Source organism: Galeopterus variegatus, unplaced genomic scaffold (assembly GCF_000696425.1).
Source record: "Galeopterus variegatus unplaced genomic scaffold, G_variegatus-3.0.2 Scaffold2987, whole genome shotgun sequence".
Lineage (NCBI taxonomy): Eukaryota > Metazoa > Chordata > Mammalia > Dermoptera > Cynocephalidae > Galeopterus > Galeopterus variegatus.
This window is the reverse complement of record NW_007729098.1, coordinates 37,432-62,972: the sequence shown is the minus strand read 5'-3', so window position 1 is coordinate 62,972 and position 25,541 is coordinate 37,432. Positions and strand designations below refer to the sequence as shown.

General features: G+C 36.3%; 1 protein-coding gene across 1 annotated transcript in view; it reads left to right on the top strand.

The window, feature by feature from the left end:
- Positions 1–15,684, top strand: part of FAR1 (fatty acyl CoA reductase 1) — an 85,013-nt gene extending 69,329 nt beyond the window's left edge. Inside the window, exons 11-13 of the mRNA XM_008583638.1 lie at positions 6,420–6,549; positions 11,025–11,152; positions 12,757–15,684. Of these exons, the coding sequence (XP_008581860.1) occupies positions 6,420–6,549; positions 11,025–11,152; positions 12,757–12,919 (421 nt within the window). The 3' untranslated portion in view covers positions 12,920–15,684. The remainder of the gene's footprint in view (positions 1–6,419; positions 6,550–11,024; positions 11,153–12,756) is intronic.
- Positions 15,685–25,541: the final 9,857 nt, after the last annotated feature.

Sequence of the window (25,541 nt, the reverse complement as noted above, 5' to 3'; positions counted from 1 at the left end):
CAGGTTGACAGGTCAGGAACCGTGGTAAGAAGAATAGCAGTAAATACACTATTTATTGGTAAGGTGGTGGAAGCTTGCTGGAGAGACGAAGAGTCGCTAGCATGAGCTTTGCCTTTAGAATTACTAACCTGATTAATCACAATCACAATCAGGATGCTAGGACATTTCTTAGAAATTGGGGATATTTGGGGAGACTAACTGTGGATCTCATCTTATTTAGTCGATCCTCCAGAATCCCATAATATAGGAAATGTCTTATGTCAAGGTTGTCATTGTTATTATAAGCTGAAATTGAGCCCTTCTCCTCTCCCCCTTAAAAACCTAGGGGTGAGGTTTTACAGGGGATTAAGGATAAGATGTTTTGCTTTAAGTGGATGATGAAGTTTTATGTGAAAAATATAGGATGTTTCTAGAAAATTAATTACTTGAAATTAATTAATTAGCTGCCCATTCAGCTTATAATATGGTAATCACAGTTTTTGACTAATTATCCAGATTGAGAATGGCATAGTTAAAAAAAAAAGTTAATAACAAATGGAAAACTTTCTATTTTCTTAATGCTGTTATAGTCTTTCTTCTATTTTTGTGTGTGTCCATTGAAACCCCACATACTTAAAGTTCTCCTACTGTCTATACAACACAATTGCAGTGAAATGTACTATTAAGAAGAAATTTTTTTTAACTACATTGGTATTACAGTGGAGCCTTTGATTGGAGAGTTTAGGATTTAAGTATTTATGTATAAAGATGCTGGTTCCAGAGCTTCCATCAACTGCTCAAAAAATAAAAGTGAGGTATTTTCCAGTTATAGTGTATCAGGATCTGAGTTATTTAAAAATTAGGGATTTTCTGTGGTTTCACTTGTCCATGATGTTCCTAACCCTATGTATTAACCAATTGAAATATGTGAGAGGTGTTGAACAGAACTTTAGAACAGATAAAGAAATATTTTCAACTTTTTCTAGAATGATCTGCAAAATGCAGTATTTGCCATTGGTGGCATTCTTTTATAGCTAAAAAGCAAGCGTAAATTTATGAATGATGGCAATGCATGCTTTCTTTATATTAATAAAGTTGTTCTATTTAGGACAGAAAAGTCAAAATTAGGTCAAAAAAAAGGAAAACACGTTAAATATATCACAATGCCTTACACAGGGACAGGGGGCTTAGTAAACTTAAAAATAATGAATGAAGGGCCGGCCCGTGGCTCACTTGGGAGAGTGTGGTGCTGATAACAACAAAGCCATGGGTTCGGATCCCATATAGGGATGGCCGGTTAGCTCACTGGGTGAGCCAAGTCAAGGGTTAAGATCCCCTTACCGGTCATCTTTTTAAAAAAAAATGAATGAAGAGCCAGAGTTTACTAAATGATACAGAGTAGATGTTGCTGCATAACAAAGCACCTCAAACTTAGTGTCTTAAAACAGTAATGGCCATTATATTATTTCTTTCAGTTTATTAATTCTCTTCAGGCTCCAGAATTTGGGAAGGAATCAGCTGAGTGGTTTTGGTTTGGGATCTTTCATATGGTTGAGGTGAGATGGAGCTGAAAAAGCTGGATGGGGCCGGATGTCACTGCTTCTTTCTATCCTGTCAGGATCTCTTCATATAGGCTCTTTGATTAGTGGTAGCCTTAGGGGAATTTGCCTTCTTACATGACAGCTGAAGGCTTCAAGGGGGAAGAATTTCAGCAAGATGGAAGCAACAGTACTCTTTTTGACCCACCTGTGGAAGGAAGTCAAGCAGCATCACTGTTGGCTCATATTTTTCATCACAAGTGAGTCACAAATCCTCCTAGATTTAAGGAAAGGGGATTTAGAGAATGGTCAAGATCATGTTGTAAACAAGTGAGATGCCCTTAAAAAGTTAGAAGTCCAGTGCAGGGGTTGGCAAACTTTTCTTGTAAAAGGCCATATAGTAAATATTTTAGGCTTTGCAAGCCATATGGTTTCTGTTTTCCTCAACTCTGCTGTTAAAGAATGAAAGCAGCCATACACAATATGTAAATGAAAGAGTGTGACTGTATCCCAATAAAACTTTATTTCTAAAAACTGGCGGCAGGCTGGATTTGGTTTGCTGACCTTTGAAACAGAGGCCTCTTTTTGGTACTGTCTCTGTTCCTTTATATGTAAACTGGCATGATTGCTTTAAAACTTGTGTGGGTTTCTGGTGTGTCTATTTTAAACCAATCCACCTGTTCCTTTATATGTAAACTGGCATGATTGCTTTAAAACTTGTGTGGGTTTCTGGTGTGTCTATTTTAAACCAATCCACTCCATTAGATCACAGCCTTACCCTGCAGATCTCTGAGACAAGCCCTTCTCTATCTTGGGTTCTCTATAAGTTTGCTTTGGTGCAGCACAGTTATATCTTAGAGCTTTGCCTCTAAACAGTGTCTTTAAGATCTGGAGAGGGATCTTTTGTTTCCTTTTGTCTGTCTGAAAGGTTCTAAGGTCTTAAAGAATCTTACAATCTTACATCCTTACCCTGGATTTGATCTATACTCAGAAACTGTTTCTTAAAGAATTCCTGGCTGGCATTTTACATTTTCTCCAAATTTCACTCAAGCAAATAGTTAATTTTTTAAGATCATCTTTGTCCTTTTTTTGGAAATCTTGGCTAGTTCATCAAGTTTATTAGGTACAGTTTCTATCTTCCATGTTACCACAGGTTACAATTTTGTTTTTTCTTCTAGTTTCCAACAATATTTTCCTCACTTTAAACCCTTATCAAAACCTTTCTCAAAGCCCTTGAAGGCTTCACTAACATTCTTTTTCTGGTCCTTTCAGGTTTCACTAAAGATTGCCCCAGGGATCTTACAGATTTTGTCTATCACCTGATTCTAAAGCCAGTACCACATATTTTAGGTTTTCATTATGGCAACCCCTTATTCCAGTGCTAAGATCTGTTGTCTTAAAACAACAGTCATTTTATATATGTGTCACAGTTTCTGTGGGTCTGGAATTCTAGAAGGGCTTGGCCGGGTGGTTCTGGCTTAGGGTCTTTCAAGTGGTTGCAGTCAGACAGGGACTGAAGCAGGTACACTGTGGAGGGAATGGTGAAGGGAAGGATGGATGCAAAGCAGCTGGGGTGGCCGGGCATCTTTCTCTCTTTGTGTAGTCTCAGATCCTTTCCATGTGGTGTCTCCACAAGGACTAGTTTGAGCTTCCTCACAGTGCGGCAGCCTTGGAGGAGTTGGATAGCATGCATAATGACAGAAGGTTTCAAGGTATCCAGTGAGCAAGGCAGAAAACTCTATCACTTTTTCTAACTAGCCTCAGAAGTCACATAGTGTCACTTCCACTTTTTCTATGTCACCCTTTTTTTTTTTTTAAACTTAGTGTTTTAAACCTTCACCTTTTGATGGGCAGATAGTCAAGGAGACATTGTAGGTGAGCGTGTAGGATGGGAGATGATATTATAGGCAATTTTGGAAATTAAAATATTCCCCAGATAGGAAACATAAAGTAAAGAATCTTCTTACCTGATGTTTGTCCTGCGTGATGCCTGCTAAGTGTCAAAAGCAGGAATGATCCTTGACCTCTGAGAGCTTATAGTCTAAAAGCTGCAAGAGACATAAAGTTTTTTTATCTAGGCAATTTAACTTATTTAATTCATTCAGATATTTACTGAGCAAGGTTCTGGGCTTTATACCTTATATTGGGGCCTTGATATAATGCCTGCATTAAACTAATGTAAGTCATGTCATTCATGGCATCCATTTTACTGATTTACATTATTCTGGGCATCAGCTAGATAAAAATCTGACATGCTATATATCCTCACATATTTATAAAAAGTACAACTCAGGGCCGGCCTGGTGGCGCACTGCTACAGTGCGCCGCTCCCGCTGAGGGTTCGGATCCCACATACAGACCGGCCGCTCACCGCCTGAGCGAGGTGCAGGCGCAGCACCGAGGGTTGCAATCCCATTGCCGGTCCCGGTCCCGGTCTGTACGGGCGCGACACTGAGGGTTGCGATCCGTTGCCGGTCACGAAAAAAGACAAAAAGGATAAAAAAAAAGTACAACTCAGATACACATCATATGGATTCTTGGTTAATAGTCATTGGAGACTAGGGTGCATGATATTATTGCAGTATAAATTATATCACTCTAGCTCTTGAAATGTAGTAGACATTCCATCCTTGTTAAAAACGTCATCTGAAAAAATGGCTTCGTGGTCTTGGTTTTTTTTTTTTGTTGTTGTTATTTAGCTTAACATTCTAGTTTAAGTTTTCTGCACCTGATATTTTTCATCTGTGTGGTTCTCAACTAGGGACATTTGACAATATTTAGAGGTATTTTTAGTTATGACAGTGGGGGGAGGGGTGCTCCTGGCATCTAGTGGGTAGAGACCAAGAGTGCTGTCACATATCCTACAGTGCATAGATAGCCCCATAAGTAATATCTGACCCAGGGCATCTATAGTGCTGAACTGGAGAAACCCTGGACTAGATGATGATGAAGATTTTGCCCTACTCTAAAGGATTGTGGTTGATTATTTTTTGAAGGTTGCCATAATGGATAAATAAGTACTCAGTGACAATTTAAGTCACAAGCATCTGTTCTATGGCATGTTTAACCAAAGAGTGATGGTATAAAGTTTTAAGTTTCTTTTTATCCCCCATATATTCAATCCAGTACTTTTGTTGTCTGATAAATGTTCTATGAATTTCACACATATATATGGCCTTTCAAATTCCCTCCTCCTTCCAGTTTTTTATTGCAATTATTTTTTGAATGGCTGAATCAGTGATTGATTATATGGTAATTTTGTCACTTGAATGAATCTGAAGATAAGATTAGGTGAGAATTGTCAAAAAAAAAAGGAGTTAGAAAAAAACATTTTAATAAGATATGTGTTGGAAAACTATGTTTAGGTAATTTTGTCACTTGAATGAATCTGAAGATAAGATTAGGTGAGAATTGTCAAAAAAAAAAAGGAGTTAGAAAAAAACATTTTAATAAGATATGTGTTGGAAAACTATGTTTAAGGTGTGTGTGTGTGATTCAAGTATACTATACTGGCTGTGATCTTGTATATTGTTATAGTTACAAATGTGTTATATCTTTTTATTTTTTAGAAAAAAAAATTGCCTAATCTTTTCTAAATGCTGTGTCTTTTTTTCCTCCCAAGTGCATTCTATCTATATGATAAATTCCTGTCCAAATACAGCCTTTGATGTTTGATAGTTATTGTTTATTGGAGGTTTAAGTTTAGAATTACTTTATTAGATGAGCTACAGTTTTTCTTTTCATAGTTCATATTGCTTCATTCTCTTCCAGTATTCTGGATTCAGGGTTTCTTTCTGAATGTACTGAATGTGTTATCAGAATTGCTTAGATAATATACTGTTTTGATCTCCCCTCCAATTTCTAATGTTCTAATTTTCCTCCATGTCCCCCGTTTCTAAAGTTGCTAATTTGGGAACTTTCTAAACTAAATAATGCTAATCCTTATTGTGGGAATATAAATGAAATTATTTTTAAGTATTTCTCTGCAGTTTATTTTTCTGTTTTCAGAAGTTGGGATTTTTTGGTGTGTGTTTTGTTTCAAAAAGTTCTTTGTTCTCTTTCCCTACTTGTCATAGGTAATTATTATTATTACAGATGTTACTGCTCAGGATAGTGTTATGATATCAATGACTTAACAGTGAGCCATGATATATAAAATGGCAGATTTAAAGATTAAGGATCCCTGTCCTTTGAAAAAGAAGCAAACAAGTATCACACTCCCTTATTTCTATAAGGATGAATATTGGTGGGATATGGGGAGATGAGTGAATATCTGTTTCAGAAAGTCCTCAGTGTAAGTCATTGATTTCACAGCACATTCAGACGATCAAGAGTGGCACCAATTAGTGTTAAAGAGAAAGGTGTTTTTTTGTTTTTTTTCCTAAATAGAGTTGACTGAATGGCAAACGAATATTTCTGTATTCACTTTGCTTCAGTGATGCCGAAGTCTTGGGATTATAATAAAACAATATATTCTGAATTCATTTGAATTCACAGGAAATCTTAGTAAATGCTGCTTAACTAAAATGTAGTATAAGGAACAAAAAGCAAGGGGATATTAATTGAATCTACTTATTTGCTTAGTATTTAATGTTGAAAATTTGACCTTAACAGTATTGCATATCCCTTGAGAATTTGATATGTCAGCAGAACTCTATTTAGACAGTATTAAATTCATTTGCTGCTGCTTCCAAATTTTCTTTTTTCATTTTGGATTTATGAAATTTTCTTCCAAGATGCAGAAATATTCTCATTCCCTGCTGAATTGGTACACTTATTGAATTACCTATTATAATTTTAATGTTAATGTATTTGTTGGGGGAAACTGGTACCTGGGGTGATGATGGGATTTTTTCCTAACCTATGCAAAATATGAATCTGTCTATTTTTCTTATAATACAGGATGATGAAAACAATAACTCGTCTTCACAAAGCTATGGTGTTTCTTGAATACTTCACAAGTAATTCTTGGGTTTGGAATACTGACAATGTCAATATGTTAATGAATCAACTAAACCCTGAAGATAAAAAGGCAAGTATTTTCTGTTTTATATTAGAAAATAAGTAGCATACTAATTAGAGAACCATTAGCACCTGAAAAATAATAAGATACTTCCCGCAATCGTTATGCAACAAGAAAATCACTCATCTGTTTATAGTCTCTCATTGAAGCTTCCATAATTGCTGGTGATGAAATAAAATTGCTTCATCTTAAAATTTATAGTGTAAGTATTTGAGAGTAGCAAAGGTATTTTCAAAGTATGATTAAGATGTTAATTTTTTTTTCCTCTTCATGTGTGGTTTGAAGAAAACTTTAATTTCTTTATGTGTTTTTCCTCCAAACACTTGTTCTCTGAGTTTTGAGAAAAACCTTCACTAAGAAATTTTTTTCAAATACTTTTTTGCTTTTTGTCTTTCTGCATTTTACCCTGTGCTAGTATGAAACTTAAACTCTGTGTGTGTGTTCTTTTTGAGGTTACTCTAGATATTTTAACATGCAAAGGTAACACAGTCTAAGTTGAGCAGTTTCTGTAGCCTCCTTCTTAGTGATGTTTAGAACCTTAAAATGTTTTAGATGTGTTACCACCCCCACTAACTTACATGGTTGTAACTTACTTTAGTTCTCTGTTTAAACCCCAAGATCAGAAATTATTTTGTTCGTTCAGTTTTTATTTAGATTTAACTCTTTCTATATGTATACCAATGTCTTTGCTCTCAGATCTTCTCTTTATGATCATTTTATTTCTGCCTGAAATATATCTAAAATAACAGAATATGGTTTAGCAGAGGTTTTGTTAGTAGTGAACTCTCAGGTTTTGGCTGTCTGACATGTCTTTATTTCACTCTTGTTTTAGTAATGTGATTTCAACACATTAAAGATAACTTTATTTTTATATTCTGTCTTACGTTGTTGTCATTGAAAAGTCAGTAATTTGTTATTCCTTTACAGGTGATTACTTTATATGGGTGTATTCCTGTCTCTTTTTCTGATTTTTTTATTGTGTTTGGTTTCTGTAGTTTCACTACAAATATGTCTAGGTATAATTTTTAAAAACTTATATTGCTTGGGTTGGGCCTCCTGAATTTGAAGTTTGGTGTCTTTCAGCAGTTAAGGAAAACACTTAGACATTGTTTCTTCAAATATTGCCTCTTCAACATTCCCTTATCTTCTTCCAAAATTTCTAGTATATGGTAGATCATTCTATCCTCAAGGTCTTTTAGTTGCGAAGTTTGGTGTCTTTCAGCAGTTAAGGAAAACACTTAGACATTGTTTCTTCAAATATTGCCTATTCAACATTCCCTTATCTTCTTCCAAAATTTCTAGTATATGGTAGATCATTCTATCCTCAAGGTCTTTTAGTTGCGTATTTTTTATCTCTTTGTTTCTGGGCTAAAATGTAGATATTTTAAGAATTTATGACAGTCTGTGTCTAAATCATCCCATTGAATTTTGGGTTTCAGTGAAAATATTTTCATTTTTAGAAAGTTCAATTTACTTTAAAAATCTTATAGACATTTCTTAAACAGTCTTAGAATTTTTTTCTTGAAACATTTAAACAATTATTTATTTATTTATTTATTTGGTCTTTTTCGTGACTGGTAAAGGGGATCGCAACCCTGGTGTGGTGTTGCCCGCACCACGCTCAGCCAGTGAGCACACCGGCCAGTCCTATATAGGATCCGAACCCGTGGCGGGAACGTCGCTGTGCTCCCAGCGCCACACTCTCCCAAGTGCGCCACGGGGCTGGCCCTAAACAATTATTTTAAAATCTGTTTCTAATAATTCAAACTTCTAAAGGATTTGCAGCAACTAATTCTGCTGTCTGTTGTTTAAGCTAGGTCTCAAATGTGGCATCTTATTTCTTTTTTTGTGAGTTATTTATTTGACTGTAAATTTATATTCCTTGGGGATTTCTGTGGGAAGTTTTTGAGGCATAGATTGACATTGCGGTTTTCCAGTGAGGATTTGCCTTTGCTTCTACCAATAGCCTAGTGGTTATTAGCACTGATTAGCTGGGTGGCATTAATAAGCTCTAGAGCCCCTTTAAAATATCTGATTAGGTTTTTAGCGTAACTGGTGAATGTAGGCCTTAAATAGACTGTGGGGCTGGTTCCTGGTTACAGTTTTGTTTTCCATTCTCACAGTGCTAGCTTCGTTTCTCTTCATTTTCTTACCTGTATTAGTCCATTTCTGTTGCTTATAACAAAATACCTAGAACTGGATGATTTGTAAAGAAAATGAAACTTATTGCTTACAGTTATGGAGTCTGGGAAGTCCACAATCCAGGGAACACATCTGGTGAGGTGACTCTACAGCAATGCAGGGTGTCACATGGTGAGAATGGAGGAGCAGAGAGAGACTTTCACTTGCTCTCCTTTTAAAGCCCTCAGAACCACACCCCTAACTACCATTATTAATCTGTTCACTGTGGCATGGTTTTACAATCTAATCACCTCTTCAGAAGGCCCACCTTTCAATTACCATAATAGGACTTTCCTACCCTCTTAACACTTTCACAGTGGGGACCAAGCCTCCAACACATTAAACTTTTGGGGGCACACAATTCAATCCATAATACCCCAGAGGTCCCTTTCACACCCTTTCCCAATTACTACCTTCTCTTCCTTCCCAAAGGTAGCAACTCTCTTGAATTCTAACATTAAATATTAGTTTCTCCCTATTTTGTCTTTACACAGATGGTATCATACAATGGCTTTTTCATTCTTCTGTTGATAGACATTTGAGATATTTCCAGTTTTGGGCAGTTAGGAATAATTCTCCTATGAACATTCTTCGTGCCCATATACACACATTTGTGTAGAGTATGTACCTAGAAATAGAATAACTATGTCTTAGGATATTCATATGTTTAGTTTAGTAAATAATGGCAAGTAGTTTTCCAAAGTGGTTGTAGTAATTTACATTCCAGTTGGCAGTATGTGAGAGTTCCTGTTAATCTACATCCTCCACGACACTTGGCATTTAACTTTAATTTTTAATTTTAGCCACTTTGTTGGTATGTAGTAGTACCTCAATATGATTTTAGTATGCATTTTCTACTATGTAAAATGTTGAGGTAGAAATACAAGTAGTAAAAAAAGTCAGTGGTACTGTAGAAAGATAGGTTTTACAGAGAATGATTCTTAACAATTCAAAAAGATCCTCAGTCTTACTCAAAATAATGGAAATGCAGACTAAAACTAAAACTAAACTGAGATATTATTATTTACTAGTTATGAGATTTGCAAAAATGCAAACTTTGACAACATACTCTGGTGAGGCCCTTGGCAAATGGTCATTTTCATACATTTTTTGTAGAAATGTATGGTGTGTGTTTCTCCATCCTTATTTCAAGTATTCTGTATCTTTATTTTTTAGGTAGTTCTCTTGTAAGAAGCATATAGTTGTGGGTTTGTTTTTTGTTTTTTTTTTTCTCAGTCTGACAATTTTTGACACTTAATTGGAGGACTTAATCAATAATGTAATTTCTGATAATTTTGGATTTAAATCTAACTCTTGGTATTAAGTTCTCCCGCCCCCCCCTTTTTTAAGGTTAATTTTTACAATTTCTTGCTTTCTCATCTGTATTAGTTGCATAGAAATACGTTCTTTTTCAACTGTTTTAGTAGGTTGCTCTGGAGGTCACAGTACACTTTCTTAATTTAGCAAGGTCTAATATAAATTGATACTTCCACCTTTTCTCAGATAAGGAAGGGCCAACATCCATCTGTTATTGTTACATATATTAATTCTGTATATCTGTTAATCTTCACAAGCCATTATTTTTATTGCATTCTGTGCAGTAAATATTCATATAGATTTACCAGCATAATTGCCCTTTTTATTACTCTTCATGTCTTCCTTATCTCCAGACTTCAATCTGGAATCATTGTTCCTCTACCTAAAGAATACCTTCTAGTATACTTCCTCTAGTGTGGGTTTTCTGCTGATGTCAGATTGTCTCAGGTTTTATTCTTCTGGAAACATCTTTATTTCACCTTTATTTTTCAGGGTATTTACACTGGCATAGACTTTTATGTTAGTAATTTTCTTTTTAATGTTAGTAGTTACTTTCATCTTCGCATAGTCTTCTGGTTTCTTTTGCTTCTCTTGAAAAGTCAGCTATCATTCTAATTGTTCTTTTGGAGGTAATCTATATGGCCTTTTTCTGATTTCTTCTTATATGCCTAGATATATGTATGTGTGTGGTGCATGTGTTTTGAATACATAGCTTGGTGTCTCATCATTTTTGGAAATTTTTCAGGTATTGTCTTCTCAGATACTGTTTCTGTCCCATTCTTTTTCACTCTTCCTACGGGACTCCAGTTCCACAGATACATACCTTCTCATAATATCGCCTGTGTTAACTCAAGTCAGGTCTCCATTTCAGTGTAGTGTTACTGTGTTTTTATATTTTAACAATTTATTTATAGTAGCATATTTTCCCCTAGAACTTAAAAAAAAACTACTCAGGAAAGTAACCAGTAATTTTTTTGTTAATGTAGACCTTCAATATTGATGTACGACAGTTACATTGGGCAGAATATATAGAAAACTACTGCATGGGAACTAAGAAATATGTATTGAATGAAGAAATGTCTGGCCTTCCTGCAGCTAGGAAACATCTGAACAAGTGAGTTTTACATGGATTTGATTGCATCGTGTCTTTCTTATAAAATATTACACAATTTTTTTTGTAAACTGGTATATTAAATAAGAAATATTGCTAATAATGTATTATATTTAGAAAAAGTACTTACATTTGATCTGGAACTATGAAAGTATTGATTTAGCCTAAGATTTTCAAAACTTACTATCTTCATCAACTTATATTTCTTAGCATGAAGTTCAGGTGGAATTAAGTTTTAAAAATCACTTATTATCAAAGAAAATCACTTATTATCTTCTCATATTGCTACTGAAAAAGTAAAGATATTAGAAGAAAATAAAAAATGTTCTAAACTGGAGGTTATTTATTTATTTATTTTTTCTACTCAATCTTTGGAAGAGAAGAGATACAACAATATATTTATTCAGTGTAGAATTTTTTTCTTTGTTTATAAAATAGTTATAATTTTAGTCTCTTTATAAAGGTGATACATGCTGATTGTTAAAACCTCAGAAAATAGAGGAGGAAAAAATCAGTGGTAATCCATCATTCAGATATGCAGATATAATTATATTCAGATATAATTTTAATAATAATCTGTTTTATTTGTAGTTTTTTATATGATTTTTATAGTAGTTTTTAAGACTTTTACATTATTATCCCTCTCATGCCTCCCAAATCTTTTCAGGGTAGCCAGTTGTATAGATGAGAAAATTGGAGCTTAGGGAAGTTGCGTTTGCCTACGTCATATTGTGTAAAGAAGCAAAGCAAACTAGGATATTGATCTTTTGACTTCTTATTTAAAGCTCTTTTTCTGTACATTGTTGCTATATTGCAGTCCTGTCTTACACTGCCTGCTGAAGTTAATGGAATTTATTTAATATTATTATGTATCTGAAGGTTTGTATGTATGCCTTTCAAACACCATCAAAAAACATCAAAAATGTTTTGAACCATGAGCAAGGTAACATGTTATGTTACTGTTTGAGAAAGGAAGGTCCTCCTTTATAGAGCTAATGCCATGTTTTATTCTTGGATGAGGATTTGGCTTTTGATCATGTGACTGTCAGCTATAACTGAAGAAGTGCGTTTTCTTGTCTGACAACTTGTAAGCAACTAAAGATGCCAAGAAATGTTTACTGTGTTTTGTCTGTACTATGATGTACATAATGAACAAACCTTTGTAGATTATATAGGAAACTCCAGGAGTTCAAGGGATATAACTGTTTTATCTATAAAATGAGGGTACTTCAAAAAGTTCATGAAAAAATAGAATGAAATGATAATACTAATCTTTTCATGAACTTTTTGAAGACCCCTCATATACTTGACAGCTAGCATAGTACTAGGCACACAGAGGATGTCCAATATTTGTTTAATGAATAAATTTGCATCCCAAATATACTTTTTGATAGATTGCTGTATTCATTGTTAATGCATTGTTTGATGTACTACTGTCCAGAATATACGCAGTCAGGTTTGTTTGGATTTTGCTAACTTTCTAACTTAAAGACTTCGAATTTAGTTTTAAATAAGGTTCAAATTAATATGGATTTGAACTTTGATTAGATTAAAAACTGAGCATTAATTAGTCACCAATCTAATACATCTTTTGATTTGCTTTCCAGGTTGCGGAACATACGTTATGGTTTCAATACTATTCTTGTGATCCTGATCTGGCGCATTTTTATTGCAAGATCACAAATGGCAAGAAACATCTGGTACTTTGTGGTTAGTCTGTGTTACAAATTTCTGTCATACTTCCGAGCATCCAGCACTATGAGATACTGAAGACCAAGAATTTAGCATTAGAACATCTATGCATATGGTGGTCTAAATGCACAAAATATAAAATGTACTTATGTCATCTCACCTTTTGTCAAGACGTTAAACCATCTTAGATCAGAGTGTGGAGTAAATTATAGTACGTTTTATGTAACATTTTAATGTTTATGCTCATAAAACCTAGTGAACACACTGTGGTATGCCAGCTGAAATCTATAGTAGCCACCAAAACTATGACTTAACATTTAGATCCCTGGAAGAAGGGGGTGTGGGATAAGGGCAGGAGTGGGGAAATAGGAACACTGACCAGTATAACTGTGCAATTCTGGAACATATTAATTAAAATATGCCTTAACATATAGTGAATTTCTAATTCTAATATTCAGTGCAATGGAAAGCATTTATTTGGACAGGAATACTAGCTACATTGGTAAATGTTTGATTCTTACAGTGTTTGATTTTTTTTTTTAAACAGTTGAAGTGGTTTTAGTTTTGTTGAAATCATGGCCACACTATATTCACATCATCCTGTAAGTTATTGAGTGGTATCAAACATGAAAAACATGATCTCATTTTTCTCTTTCTGATTAAACATCTGATGCATATCATTTTTCTATAAGCAATCAGTTGCTTTCTTAATTGGAAGGCTATATATTATTTCTAAAGACCCAATTGGATCTAAATGGGTTTGAGAATCCATATCAATGTATACTATGTTTTTTGAAGGAAAGTGAAAACAAATTCAGTAAAACTGTTAGTGTCAAAAAGAGTGGGAATACATTGTTCTTGCCCATGTTGTTATGATCAAATAAAAATCAGTCCTGTGAAATTGTGTTCATGTTTTGAAGCAGGAGGATTTCTTGAGACTTTGTTGGAGGTGGGAGTGGGGAGGGATTTACCATACTTGTGCACTCCTTCCTTTATAAATTTCATTTATACAACTTTTTAAAAAGGTGTGTACGGTCTTTACAATGAAAACTGAAAGTGCATTATTATGGAAGAATGTATTTGTAGGTAGTAATAACATTCAGAAAATGTCTTCGTGTATAAATGCATACTAATTTTGATCTTCAAAGCTGAATTTCTTCAAGAAAAATAAAGTAATGCATAAGATAATATGTATAAAATTAAGTAAAGGACTATATTTACATACCACATAAAGGAGCAAACTGTTGAATGAGTTTGAAGATAGCATTTTTTTTTTCTGCATGTGGTTTTAGCTTTAGAAAGAAATGCATTATAGAAACAAGTAATAGCAAGAAAAGTAATGTATATTTTAATGGTACATTATAATTCCCTTTAAATCTTACTAGTAGTTAACTCACATTTTAAAGTACATTTGGTTTAACATTGTTCAGCATAACACTGTTCTAATTAAGCTGATCAAGTTGTACTATATTTAAATCATCAACAGTGTACCTTGAATATGTTTAAAAAGTCAGTTCACAGTAAAAAAAAGTTACATGGAACTTTACATTTTAATTTTCTTTGTCAATTTAAATGCAGTGTGAGAAGTTTATTTTGCTATTATGAAAAAACTAAATGTAAAGGAAATCACCTTCTTCCATGCAGGTGTATAATCTTGAAAAGGAAAGATGCTTCCATGTTGAAGCCAGATTTTCTGTAGTAAAACTTTTAAACATTATTTTAAAAGAAATACATATGTATATAGCTATATATTCTTTGGAATGATACTGAAGTCTCTGGTCTAGGACCATACCTTTGTACAAGGTGTGAGAGACCATGACAGTGTCTGAAAATGGAATAAATGATGATGCCTTTGATTTAAAGTGGCCCATGTAGTATATACTGAGTACTCCATCTCTCCAAATATATTTCCATAATGAGTTGAAAACATGTCAACATTTGTATGATTTTTATACTTCTGCCAGATATACATAGAATCAAAAAAATGTCTTTATGTCTCACAAAAGAGTCGGGACAACTTGGGCAGGCCTGTGAAGTGCAGAGGGATTATAAAACTTCTGAGCTGTTTTATTGTTCTTGTAATCTAACTTAAAGAAATGCTAACTTGGGAGGATGCTGAGGCCACTGCATTAATGTTGTGTTTTTGTTTAGAATTCTGTTATCGAAAGAAAGCTAATGAGTAAATTAACTAAGTACATTGTTCTGGAATTTGAAGTTCCAAGATTAGTATAAAGAGAATATAGGTTGTTAATCCCCAAACCAACTAGACTTTGATCTTAAGTCAAACTTAAGGATTTTGGAAATCATTTCTGTTTGTGTCATTTGCTAGACGTGGTTTTTAGTTCTGGTTGATTATATTTTCTACACAAACTCATTATTTAACAGGATGACCTATTAATAAATTTAATATTTCTTTTAACTCATTTGATAAAGCTGTGTTGTAAAATGTGGATTTTCCCCCCTATTCGCTCTTAACTCTGGCATATGTATTTTTATATTGTGATGTCATTGTGACTATTTAAATTTGACTTGGCAGCATTAATATGTCCTAAAACTCAACACAGAGAAGCATGGCAATACCTTCTTTGACTTAAGGATGGCATAAAATAAACATTATTTGAATCTTTGTAATAAAGCTTAGAAGCAGGGAGGAAAGATCTCATTTCTCCCTTTTTTGTGTGTTTGTCTGTAGGAACTGGTTTGGGATTTTTTTGTTTTGTGTGGTGGGGGGGTTGTTTTAAATGTAAATTGATAATCTTTTATAAGAAGTAAATACAAGCATTATTAGGTGCCTTTGTTTGTAAACCAAAAAGTAATAAATGAATCCCTATATTTCCATTGTAGTATTTATTGTATTTTTATGTTCTGAAAATTACCCATGAGACAATGTAATTAGAATTAAAGGAAGCAGTCTTTACTTAGGCTTCTTGACTTTTTTAGGTCTATTCATTAATTCTTATATACTAATTTTATTTAATTCTGAGTCCCTCACAGCATTTTAGGGGAAGCATACAGGCAAGATGAGCACTTTTCGTTAAAGTATTATTTATGTATTAACTGAAACGAGGTGATTTTTCTGTTTTCTAAAAATAGTACCAAGAGATTGCCAGGGTGTCATTAGGCTCCAGCTGCTCTCCTCTCTACATTGAATGATATCCTATTTATAGGTACACTTGTAGTAATTTATGTCTATTGAATAAGTATAAGGGATTATTTATTAGTAATAGAGATTAACTGAGCCTTTTTGGATGGGGGGGGGAAGGAGAGAGTGCCAGGCTGGGATGCATAAGTGTAAATGGCCTTCTAAATATACCCCTCTGGGCTGACTCCCACTGTTGACTTGAAACCATTAGGGCTAACTTGCTGTGTTTTGAGAAAAACTTTCTAATGTCTTGCATGAGAAACTAGCAAAAAGGATGTATACCACAAAGCGTGATTCAGAAATGAGTTAATTAAATTAATGGTCTCTGTGATAAAAGATATATGAAATATTTTCTTCTTGAATTCATATTTTGTCTTGGAACATTTTCTAGTGATAGGATGTATTTGTCCTTTTTTATGGTGGTACCCTGTTATCATACATCTTTGCTATCCTTAAGATTCCTAAACAGATCATCTTTGTTAGTTGAGTGTAGTTATGCACAATTGTTAAATAATTTCTTTGATTTTTCTTTCTTTATTAAAAAAATTTTGAGTAACATTGTTTGACATTCTCCTTTGCAAGTTGATGTCTTAAAATACATTTACTTAGAAAAACACAAAGTAGTAACTATGAGTTTAATATCTTTACTGTGGGCCTGAACTCAGAGGAATAAGTCTATAATTAGTTTTTTTGCATCTCAGACAATATCTGTAATATCTATGGTTTTTACAAGGAGAAGTGAGGCAATCAAGCTTTTTTTGAATCCATTAAATTATGCAAACATTCCTAGTTACTCCCTTCAAAATATTTGTCTTAAGAATCTCTTACAGATTTTTAACTGAATTAGGTGTCGTCCAAAGATGCTTTGGAGGCAGAATTCCTTTATTTTTTGTGATGCAACCTAGTATTATAGCTGTTTTCTTTGGTTTTGTTTTTTTAAACAAACACACCCAAACCTAAACATACAGATGAGTGTAGATTTATTAAAATAGTCATCAAGGGAGATTGTATATTTATTTCACCAGTATTTTGTTGTTTGACATTTAATACCTAACTTCCTGCTTTCTGTTACATCTTTCACAGGTTCCTGTTGGTTCTCCCAACTTGGTTGTTGGTTTCTTGAGAGGAAAACCAGCTTTGCACTTTTATATTGTAAAAATAACACCAGCTAACATTTGTTGAGTACTTACTATGTGCCAGGCACTTCTCTAAGCATTTTACATGTAATAACTCATTTATGCCTTACAATAGCTGTCTGTTGAGGAGGGCCCCTGTATTACCCATGTCTTATAAGTGTGGAGGCATATGAATATTAATAACTTTCCTCACATTACACTGCTCGTGGTAGAGCCAAGACGTGAGCTCAGGAAGTCTAGCTCCAGAGCCTACACTCTTGTTCACTACAATATGCAGTCAGCCCTCCGTGGGTTCTGCAGCCATGGTTTCAACCAACTGCAGATGGAAAATATTCCAGGGGAAAAAAAAGGATGGGTGCATCTGTACTGAATATGTACAGATCTTTTTTTCTTGTCATTTTCTAAACAATATAGTTTAACATTTATTTACATAACATTTACATTATATTACATATTATAAGTAATCTGGAATTGATTTAAAGTATAGGGGAGAATGAATATAGATTATATGCAAACACAACACCATAGTAGTATTTTATTTCAGGGACTTGAGCCTCCCTATAGTTTGGTATCCACGGGGGGGTCCTGGGACCAATCTCCCACAGACACTGAGTGACGACTGCACTGCCTTTTACTGTAAAAATATAAATATTTCTGAACTATTTAGAGAGGTTCTCTGACATGTATTAAAATGTCTTTATTGACTTTTTTCAAAAGCCCAGCATTCATCCATTCAACAAATTTTGAGAGCCTATTATGGTTTAGTCACTATGTTTTATATTGCAATTATCTGTATCACTCACCAAACTAAGCTTCTTAGCTTTAGTAGCCCAGTCCTGACTATAACACACTTCCTTTCCTTAAGGATTATGATTTAATATACGTAGGTAAACAGGTAATTTTAATATATAATGACAGATAAGAACAAAGTACTAAAAGCACAGAGGACTTATTTACTGTTTATTGTTTCGGAGAAGAGCTCATACAAACGTAGGACTTTTGAGTTGTGGTTTTAAGTACGATTGGAGGAACACTGGGATAGGGAAGCATCCAGGCACCTGGAAGACCTTGTACAAAGCTGGGAAGTGTGGGGAGCAGTGAGGAAATTTTGGGGTGCTAAAAGATAAGATAGCTAAAGAAAGATGAGGCTGGGGAGGTAGTTGGGGGCCAACTGAGACCATTTGCATGCTCAGAATTCACTATAGGCTGTAGAGTGGCTGTCAACAAAAACTCTGAGAAAGTTTTCCTAACCAAAGCACACCCAATTCCTATTAAGTATAGATTTTGTACTTTAAGTAAACTAACCTATTACATATCTTTTCTAAATGAAATTAGAGAAAAAAATACTGGTATGGTATCTCTAAGTCTTTTTGAGACTACAAACCACACCAGTGTTTAAACAACCAGTTTCTTTGTTTTTCAGTTTTCTATGATTATCAAAGTGCAATTCCCAGACAGAGTCAGGGAAGTAATAAGAAGTACAAATTGAAGACCTTTCCTCCGATCTACTGATTCAGAAATTCAGAGGTGATGGTGGTGCAGGGTTCCCAGCAACCTGTTTTAACAAGTCCTCCAAATGATGATTTTTTTTTTTTCTTCAAAAAATGATGGTAAGGGGATCTTAACCTTGACTTGGGGTTGTCAGCACCACGCTCTTCTGAGTGAGCTAACTGGCTATCCTTATATAGGGATCCGAACTCGTGGCCTTGGTGTTATTAGCACCACACTCTCCGAAGTGAGCCACGGGCTGGCCCTCTCCGAATGATTCTGATGGTAACTAAAGTTTGAGAACTGCTGGTCTATGTAGCCAGACTTCATAAGAAACCAACAGGTTCCAAGCAGAGTGCATCCCTGGCATTTGGGGAATTTGTCAGTAATGTACCACTTGACACTAGAAATATGTAAGACGTGATACAAAATATGTGCATACGTAGAAAATGGTCTGGACTGGCAGGAATAATACCAAAATATTAAGTAAGCACTTAATGTGCTGGAGTTGTGGGTGATCTAGCATTTTGCCCCTTTTTCTTCCATATTTTCTACGTTTCTGCAGTGAGCCTAAGTGTTTTTTTAACCAACGTAAAGTTTCTGTTTTAAAGTAACAGATGAAGGTTCTCAAATCTAGAAAAATAAAAATATAAAAATGTGTCTTTTCTCCAGTAAAGGGTCAGGGTTCATTCATTCTGGATTTTTAGCTTGAGATAGAATTTTTGTCTTGTGAGTAGGGAACAACTTCTTACTACTGCCATAGCCCTAGAAATTGTCCAGGTCTTTTTTATTATGTTTTTGGTGTACTTGTTACATATTTCCTTGCTTACCAGTTTCTGACTTAGTCTTTCTCCGATGACTTTGCCAGCTGCAAGTATATGTCCTGTGTAGCTAAGTAGTCAAAATCCTCCAACTAGCTTAGTTTTATTTTGTAATTCTCATTATAGTGGTATATTGGCATTCTCATTTGTAAATAAATTAACCGTGAGTTTTTAGAGAATGGGCCTCTCACAGAGACTGCTCAACTCTTGGTAGACTGAGAAGGTATTTCTGGTCCTTAAAGCTGAATTCTAGAGTCTGTGCCATAGCAACCTCTACCATAGCATGGGGCAAGCAGTTGAAAGTATTGCTTATTTTAGAATGTCTTATTTGAGGAATTCTGAAATGATCAGGATTCTCTTGCCTTAACCTGTATGAAAACAGGGCCTAACCTACTGCATGAGATTGAAATATGTATTTACATTGTTTTCTCTGTTCCATTTGTGAGCTCTCCTAGAGGGCAGGGCTTATTTTTTGAGGGACCTGGCATGTAGAACTTATTCAATAAATGTTTCGGCTTAACTGATAGAATGATGTTTGTCTTATCAGTCACAGGATTGTTAAGCTTTCTGCTCATATATAAGATGTTGCGGTCAAGAAGACTGCCAGGAGGGGTGTAAAAGTTAATACCAGTAACCTCTTTTGTTTTTTTGATTTTTGTGTGTGTGCATGCACACATGTGCTTACTTAGGGACGTTGGCAAAATAGATAATGCAAATGCCCCAAGTTAGAAACTTCACAGTTGACCAAATTTACTGTAAAGTCTTTTATTCATAAGCATTAACTGTTAGCCACTAATGTAACATCATACTAAATGCTATCTTCAAAATTCTTAACAGACTGTAATCAAAGTACTAACTCTGATGCCTTATACCTTCAGAGCTTTTCTTTATAAAGACATTTAGCCAAAGAAATATAGTTACCTAGATTAAGGGCAATTTAAGTCCTGGTATATGGGTGAGCTTTGTGAATCTGCTTAGCTCAGTAGTGGTACAGTGGTTAGAGTCTGAGCTGCGCATATAACACCTGACAGCACAGTAGAATGGTCTAATGGAACACTTTTTTTTTTTTTTTTTTTTAAAGATGACCCGTAAGGGGATCTTAACCCTTGACTTTGTGTTGTCAGCACCCCGCTCAGCCAGTGAGCGAACCGGCCATCCCTCTGTGGGATCCGAACCCAGGGCTTTGGTGTTATCAGCACCACACTCTCCCGAGTGAGCCACGGGCCGGCCCTAATGGAACACTTTTTTTTTTTTTTAAAGATGACCCGTAAGGGGATCTTAACCCTTGCCTTTGTGTTGTCAGCACCCCGCTCAGCCAGTGAGCGAACCGGCCATCCCTCTGTGGGATCCGAACCCAGGGCTTTGGTGTTATCAGCACCACACTCTCCCGAGTGAGCCACGGGCCGGCCCTAATGGAACACTTTGACCTGCCTACATCATCTGCCTTCCCTCGCAATGTGCCAGAATGCATGTCGTCAGCCTGGGCTAATTTTTTAATTTTTCCTCCCTCTGGTATAAGACAGTATTCAGTATACTGTAAGACTGACCTCCCTACTCTGACATCCACCAAACTTCAACCCTCAATTGCCTCATTGTATAATTTCAGTATTATTCTAATTTATACTGTGTTATGAGCACCCTCCTACCTCTCTTGTATTGTCAGATATACTTCACTTACAAGCACATTGTATGTATCCACACTGTTAGTTTAAGACATTCTAGGTCATCAGAGTAAATGGACAGTTTCTTGAGGAAATGTCAGTGCTGGGGTCCTGGAGATCCAGAGATCCTCCGTGGCATTAGACATGTTAGCATAATCTCAAAAAGACACACACAAAAACCATCCCTTAGGAGAAAAATAGAGGAGCCCCTTATAGCAGAAAGGAAATCTTTTCTGGTCCCCTCCTAATGCAGAAAAATAAATGCAAGGGGGAAGTGTTGACTTTGAAGCATCCTAAAACTGCAGTTCTGGAAGTTTTTCACAGAGTCCAGGTATATTGTATAAATCTAGCCTCATCTCTTTAAGAGCTACTTACTCCTTTTTTTGCCCACCTTGATGCCGTTGCTACTCTGTTTTCCACATGGTTCCTTGATAGATCCTTTGTCTGCTCTTTCCTTCTCCGTCTCCCATTTTGAAAACTCCCTTTCCAACTGCAATAAGTCTTCCCGGATCCTCTGGCATTCTTATTCCAGGGGGTTGGGCTGATTCTCCTTGTAGGAGATTGGATTCCTATAAAGCCCACACACAAAAGATTTGCCTCTTTTGGAAATAACCAAGCAGTTGAAGATTAATGTTGAAAGGGATTCTTAAAGAGCTTTGAATATCCATTGCTAATTTGCCAACCTGACTCCAGTTTTATCACTGACCCTTGTATGTCTATAGATCCCTTTCTTCTATTCATTTTCCCAATAATTCAGTAAATAAAAGTTGCTATCAGAGAAAGAATATTGGGAGGGAGAGGATCCTTCTCTGAAATATAAATAACTAATTGTGAAAAAGTAGGAAAGATTTGTCAAGCATTATGCTTATTTAATTCTTAAGTTGGATGATTTCTTGGAGCTCACACTCTTCACAGTATTGCTAGGGTTCTTGAAGAATCAGGGTATAAGTTAATAAAGTCCAAACTGAAAATGTCATCTCTTCCTGGGTGATGCAGATTGCTTTGCAACCTACAGACCACTGCAAGCCCAGGGATTCCAGCTAACCCCCAAACCAGGGTCCCATACCTAGCCAGTGATTGAAACTATCAGGGTAGTTTTTTCAACAGAGGTTCCCCAGACTGACCCCTAGAATTTCTGATCAGTTAAGGGCTAAAGAGAAGCTTAGGAATCTGAAGTTTTTAAATTCTCTCCCAGTGATTTTGACAATGATCGATCCAAGTTTGATTTTCCTTGCCCTAAGCCAGTGGTATGCAGTAGGATCATCTGAGGAGCTCCATAGGCATAAAGATATCTGGGCCCTGCCCAGTGGCCTTTTATCCCACAAAACTGGGATGAGTACTAGGCATTTTTATTTATAAAAGCATTGTGGGTGATTTGACATACTCAGGACATTTAAGAACCACCCAAATCTTTTCAAGAAATGCCTTACCACTCTTGGGGGAAAATATCCAGCGTTTTTTCCAAATAAAAGCAGGAGAGGGCTTCCAGTCAACATGACAGAATAGATGGTCCCCAGTGTCACTCTTTCCCACAAATCAACCAATTTACAACTATTAAAAAGCAATGAAGGCCAAGCTGGGGCTGCTAGAGCTTAGGGGAAGAAGAGGAGAGACCTACGGAGTTCGTGAAGGCAGGAGAAGCCACGATGAGAGAAAGAAAGGATCACTCCCACCATTTTGAATCCCAGCTGCTTCAAGGCTGGAGCTAGTGAGTGCATGGATCAAGAACTGGCAAAAGCCACAGCTGTGCCCTTCAGATGACCTTGCTTGGAGGCAGCAGGGGAGAAGAGGGCCTTGGTGGCCCTCAGGCCAGCAAAACCACTAACAGGGTTCCCATGGACCCACACAGTAATGATGGGCCACAGACAACTGAAAAAAGGAGCCACTCAGAGGCTGGCGAGTCATCACAAGGGACTGTGCATGGCCCATCCCATGGGAAGTGTTTGGAGTTTGTGTTGTGAGGGAGATGGGCCCACCAGGGGAACACTGGGACACAGCATGGACAGCTGATCTGCCCCCCAGTCAGCACAGGACCACTCAGTGAAGACTGGTCAGGAATACAGATCTGCAGGGGGTGCAGTTTACTGAAAGGTCTCAGGCCCAGACTAGAGTTTCCACATAACCCAGGTATACTGGAACTCACAAGACCCAGAAGTACATATGAAGTAAATGGTTAAAACCTGAGCTGCAGGGCCAGCCTGTGGCTCACTTGGGAGAGTGCGGTGCTGATAACACCAAGGCCACGGGTTTGGATCCTATATAGGGATGGCCGGTTAGGTCACTGGCTAAGCGTGGTGCTGACAACACCAAGCCAAGGGTTGAGATCCCCTTACCAGTCATCTTTAAAAACAAAAACAAAAAAAAAAACCCTGAGCTGCACAAAAATCCTTCCCCAGGGAATCAGCAGCAAAGCAGCAATTTAGCTTAACTACAGGGCTCAAGTGCTGGTCCCCACAGGAAGTTCCCCCATTTTAAAAGTGAGCAAAGGACAACAAATTAGTTTCCATGCAGAGTTTAAGTGGTAGAAACAGTGAATAATCCAACACAGAACTGAAAGATAAAATAAAATACCCCCAGACCAGATACAAAGTTTGATATAAACTAGTAAAGGTCTCATATCACCAAAGAACACCTATAAAGCCTAGAAGGACTGGAAACCCCCTGGGCTCCCAAGCCAGGGAGGGCTGAGGGCCTCAGCCATGCCCCCTGACACCTGCAACCAGCCCAGTGATGACCACCGAGCCTCTGCAGGAAGCATCCTGGACTCCCGAACTGGGGCGGTGGGGGGGCTAAGGGCTTCAGCCACCCCCACCCACGACATCTGCACCCAGCCCAGCAACAACCAGACCGAGCCACCCTGTAGGAATGGGGGGGTGGGGTGCCAAGGGCCTCAACCATGTCCCTCCTCCTTCCTCCTTCTCCCACCCTATTTCATTCCCCCTTCCCCACTCCCCCTCTCCCAACTGCTCTGCAACATCTTAGAATGTAAAAAAAAATTAATAAAAAGCAAAAAATAAAAAGCAAATCTAAAAAAGAAAATAAAAAGCAGATGACAGCAATAAGCCAAGTTGCAGTTCCTTAGCATTTTTCTGCAAATTCCACTGCTGTTTCAGTACAAACATTCTGATTGTTTTTGTAAATGAATACACCATGTCTGCATTTCTAACATACTATTCCATGGTAACTGCAGAGCAAAAGTCACTTACAAAATGTAAAAAATACTATAATAACAAAACTCTTCCATGAGGACAGAGATGCAAAATTGTATAGTGGAAAGAGCATTAGGTTGTAAGACTAGGTATGAATTCACAGTCACTCACCAGCTATAGGTTTATGAGTGAGTCATTTAACCTCTCTGCCTCAATTTCCTTATCTGTAAAATACCTGCCTGGGAGGTGGTTGTAAGCACTAACTGATACAATGAATATAAAGTATATGGTACATGGTAAGTATTCAGTAGCTACTCTCAAAATCACCCAAAATGTTCCAAACTATGGAAGGAATTGTTAGGATTATATTAATGCAACCTAATTTATATTCTCCAATTTTATACAATGACTTTCCTATTTCTGATATTTCTATCACTTTTTTTTAATCATTAAGGAACAGAAATTCTGAATATTTTGAGTAAAAATATAAAAAAGTAATTCTCTTTTCTCCTTAAAATGTTATTATTAATATCACTTTAACTGAGCACCCTTCCCCACTGTGGCTTCTCTGCAAACAACAACCTTTACCCCCTGGGATAGAGTGAGGATCCTTTAAACCGTCCCCACCCACGGATAAAATTCTCACTTACTCACTTCACCTGAGGGCAGAAGAGTTCCTTAAAGCTGGCCAGTTCCCAAAGCATTCATCTCCTAGGAATTTTTGTTAGCCACACCTTGATGTCTCACCCTCTTTCCCACTCCCAATGATCCGTAGTCAGCCAGTTGTAAGGCAAACAATAGTTTGTCTTCCCTTCCCTTCTGGGGTTGAGAGGTTTAATAGCATGTGCCCTGGGACCCATCAATGTTGCAAGAATATTTTGGAAGTTTCCTTTCTCTTGCTTGTATTTAAAAAGATAAACTTGAAATGCAAAACTATCAGCTTTTTCTAACTATACAGCTTGGCTATTAAGAGCATTTCACATTCCATAAGCCTTATAGTCCTCAATACTGAGAAATTAGAGGCATGGGTGCCCTATAATCAGTGCCCTATAATTAGTAAAAGCTTTAAACTGTCCAGAAACAAACTCCAGTTAACTGAAATGGAAGGGAAATCATCCCACCCCACCCCCCACACACATATTTATACACACATGCATTTAAAATCTTCTGATTCGAACTAGGCTCCTTCCTCAGAACTAAAAATCTTCATGAGAAGAGTTTCACTTACAACTAGAAATTGCAGAATACATGTGTTTAGAGATTGTTAAATCGCAGGTTCTTGGCTTTAGATTTGGGTCTTGCT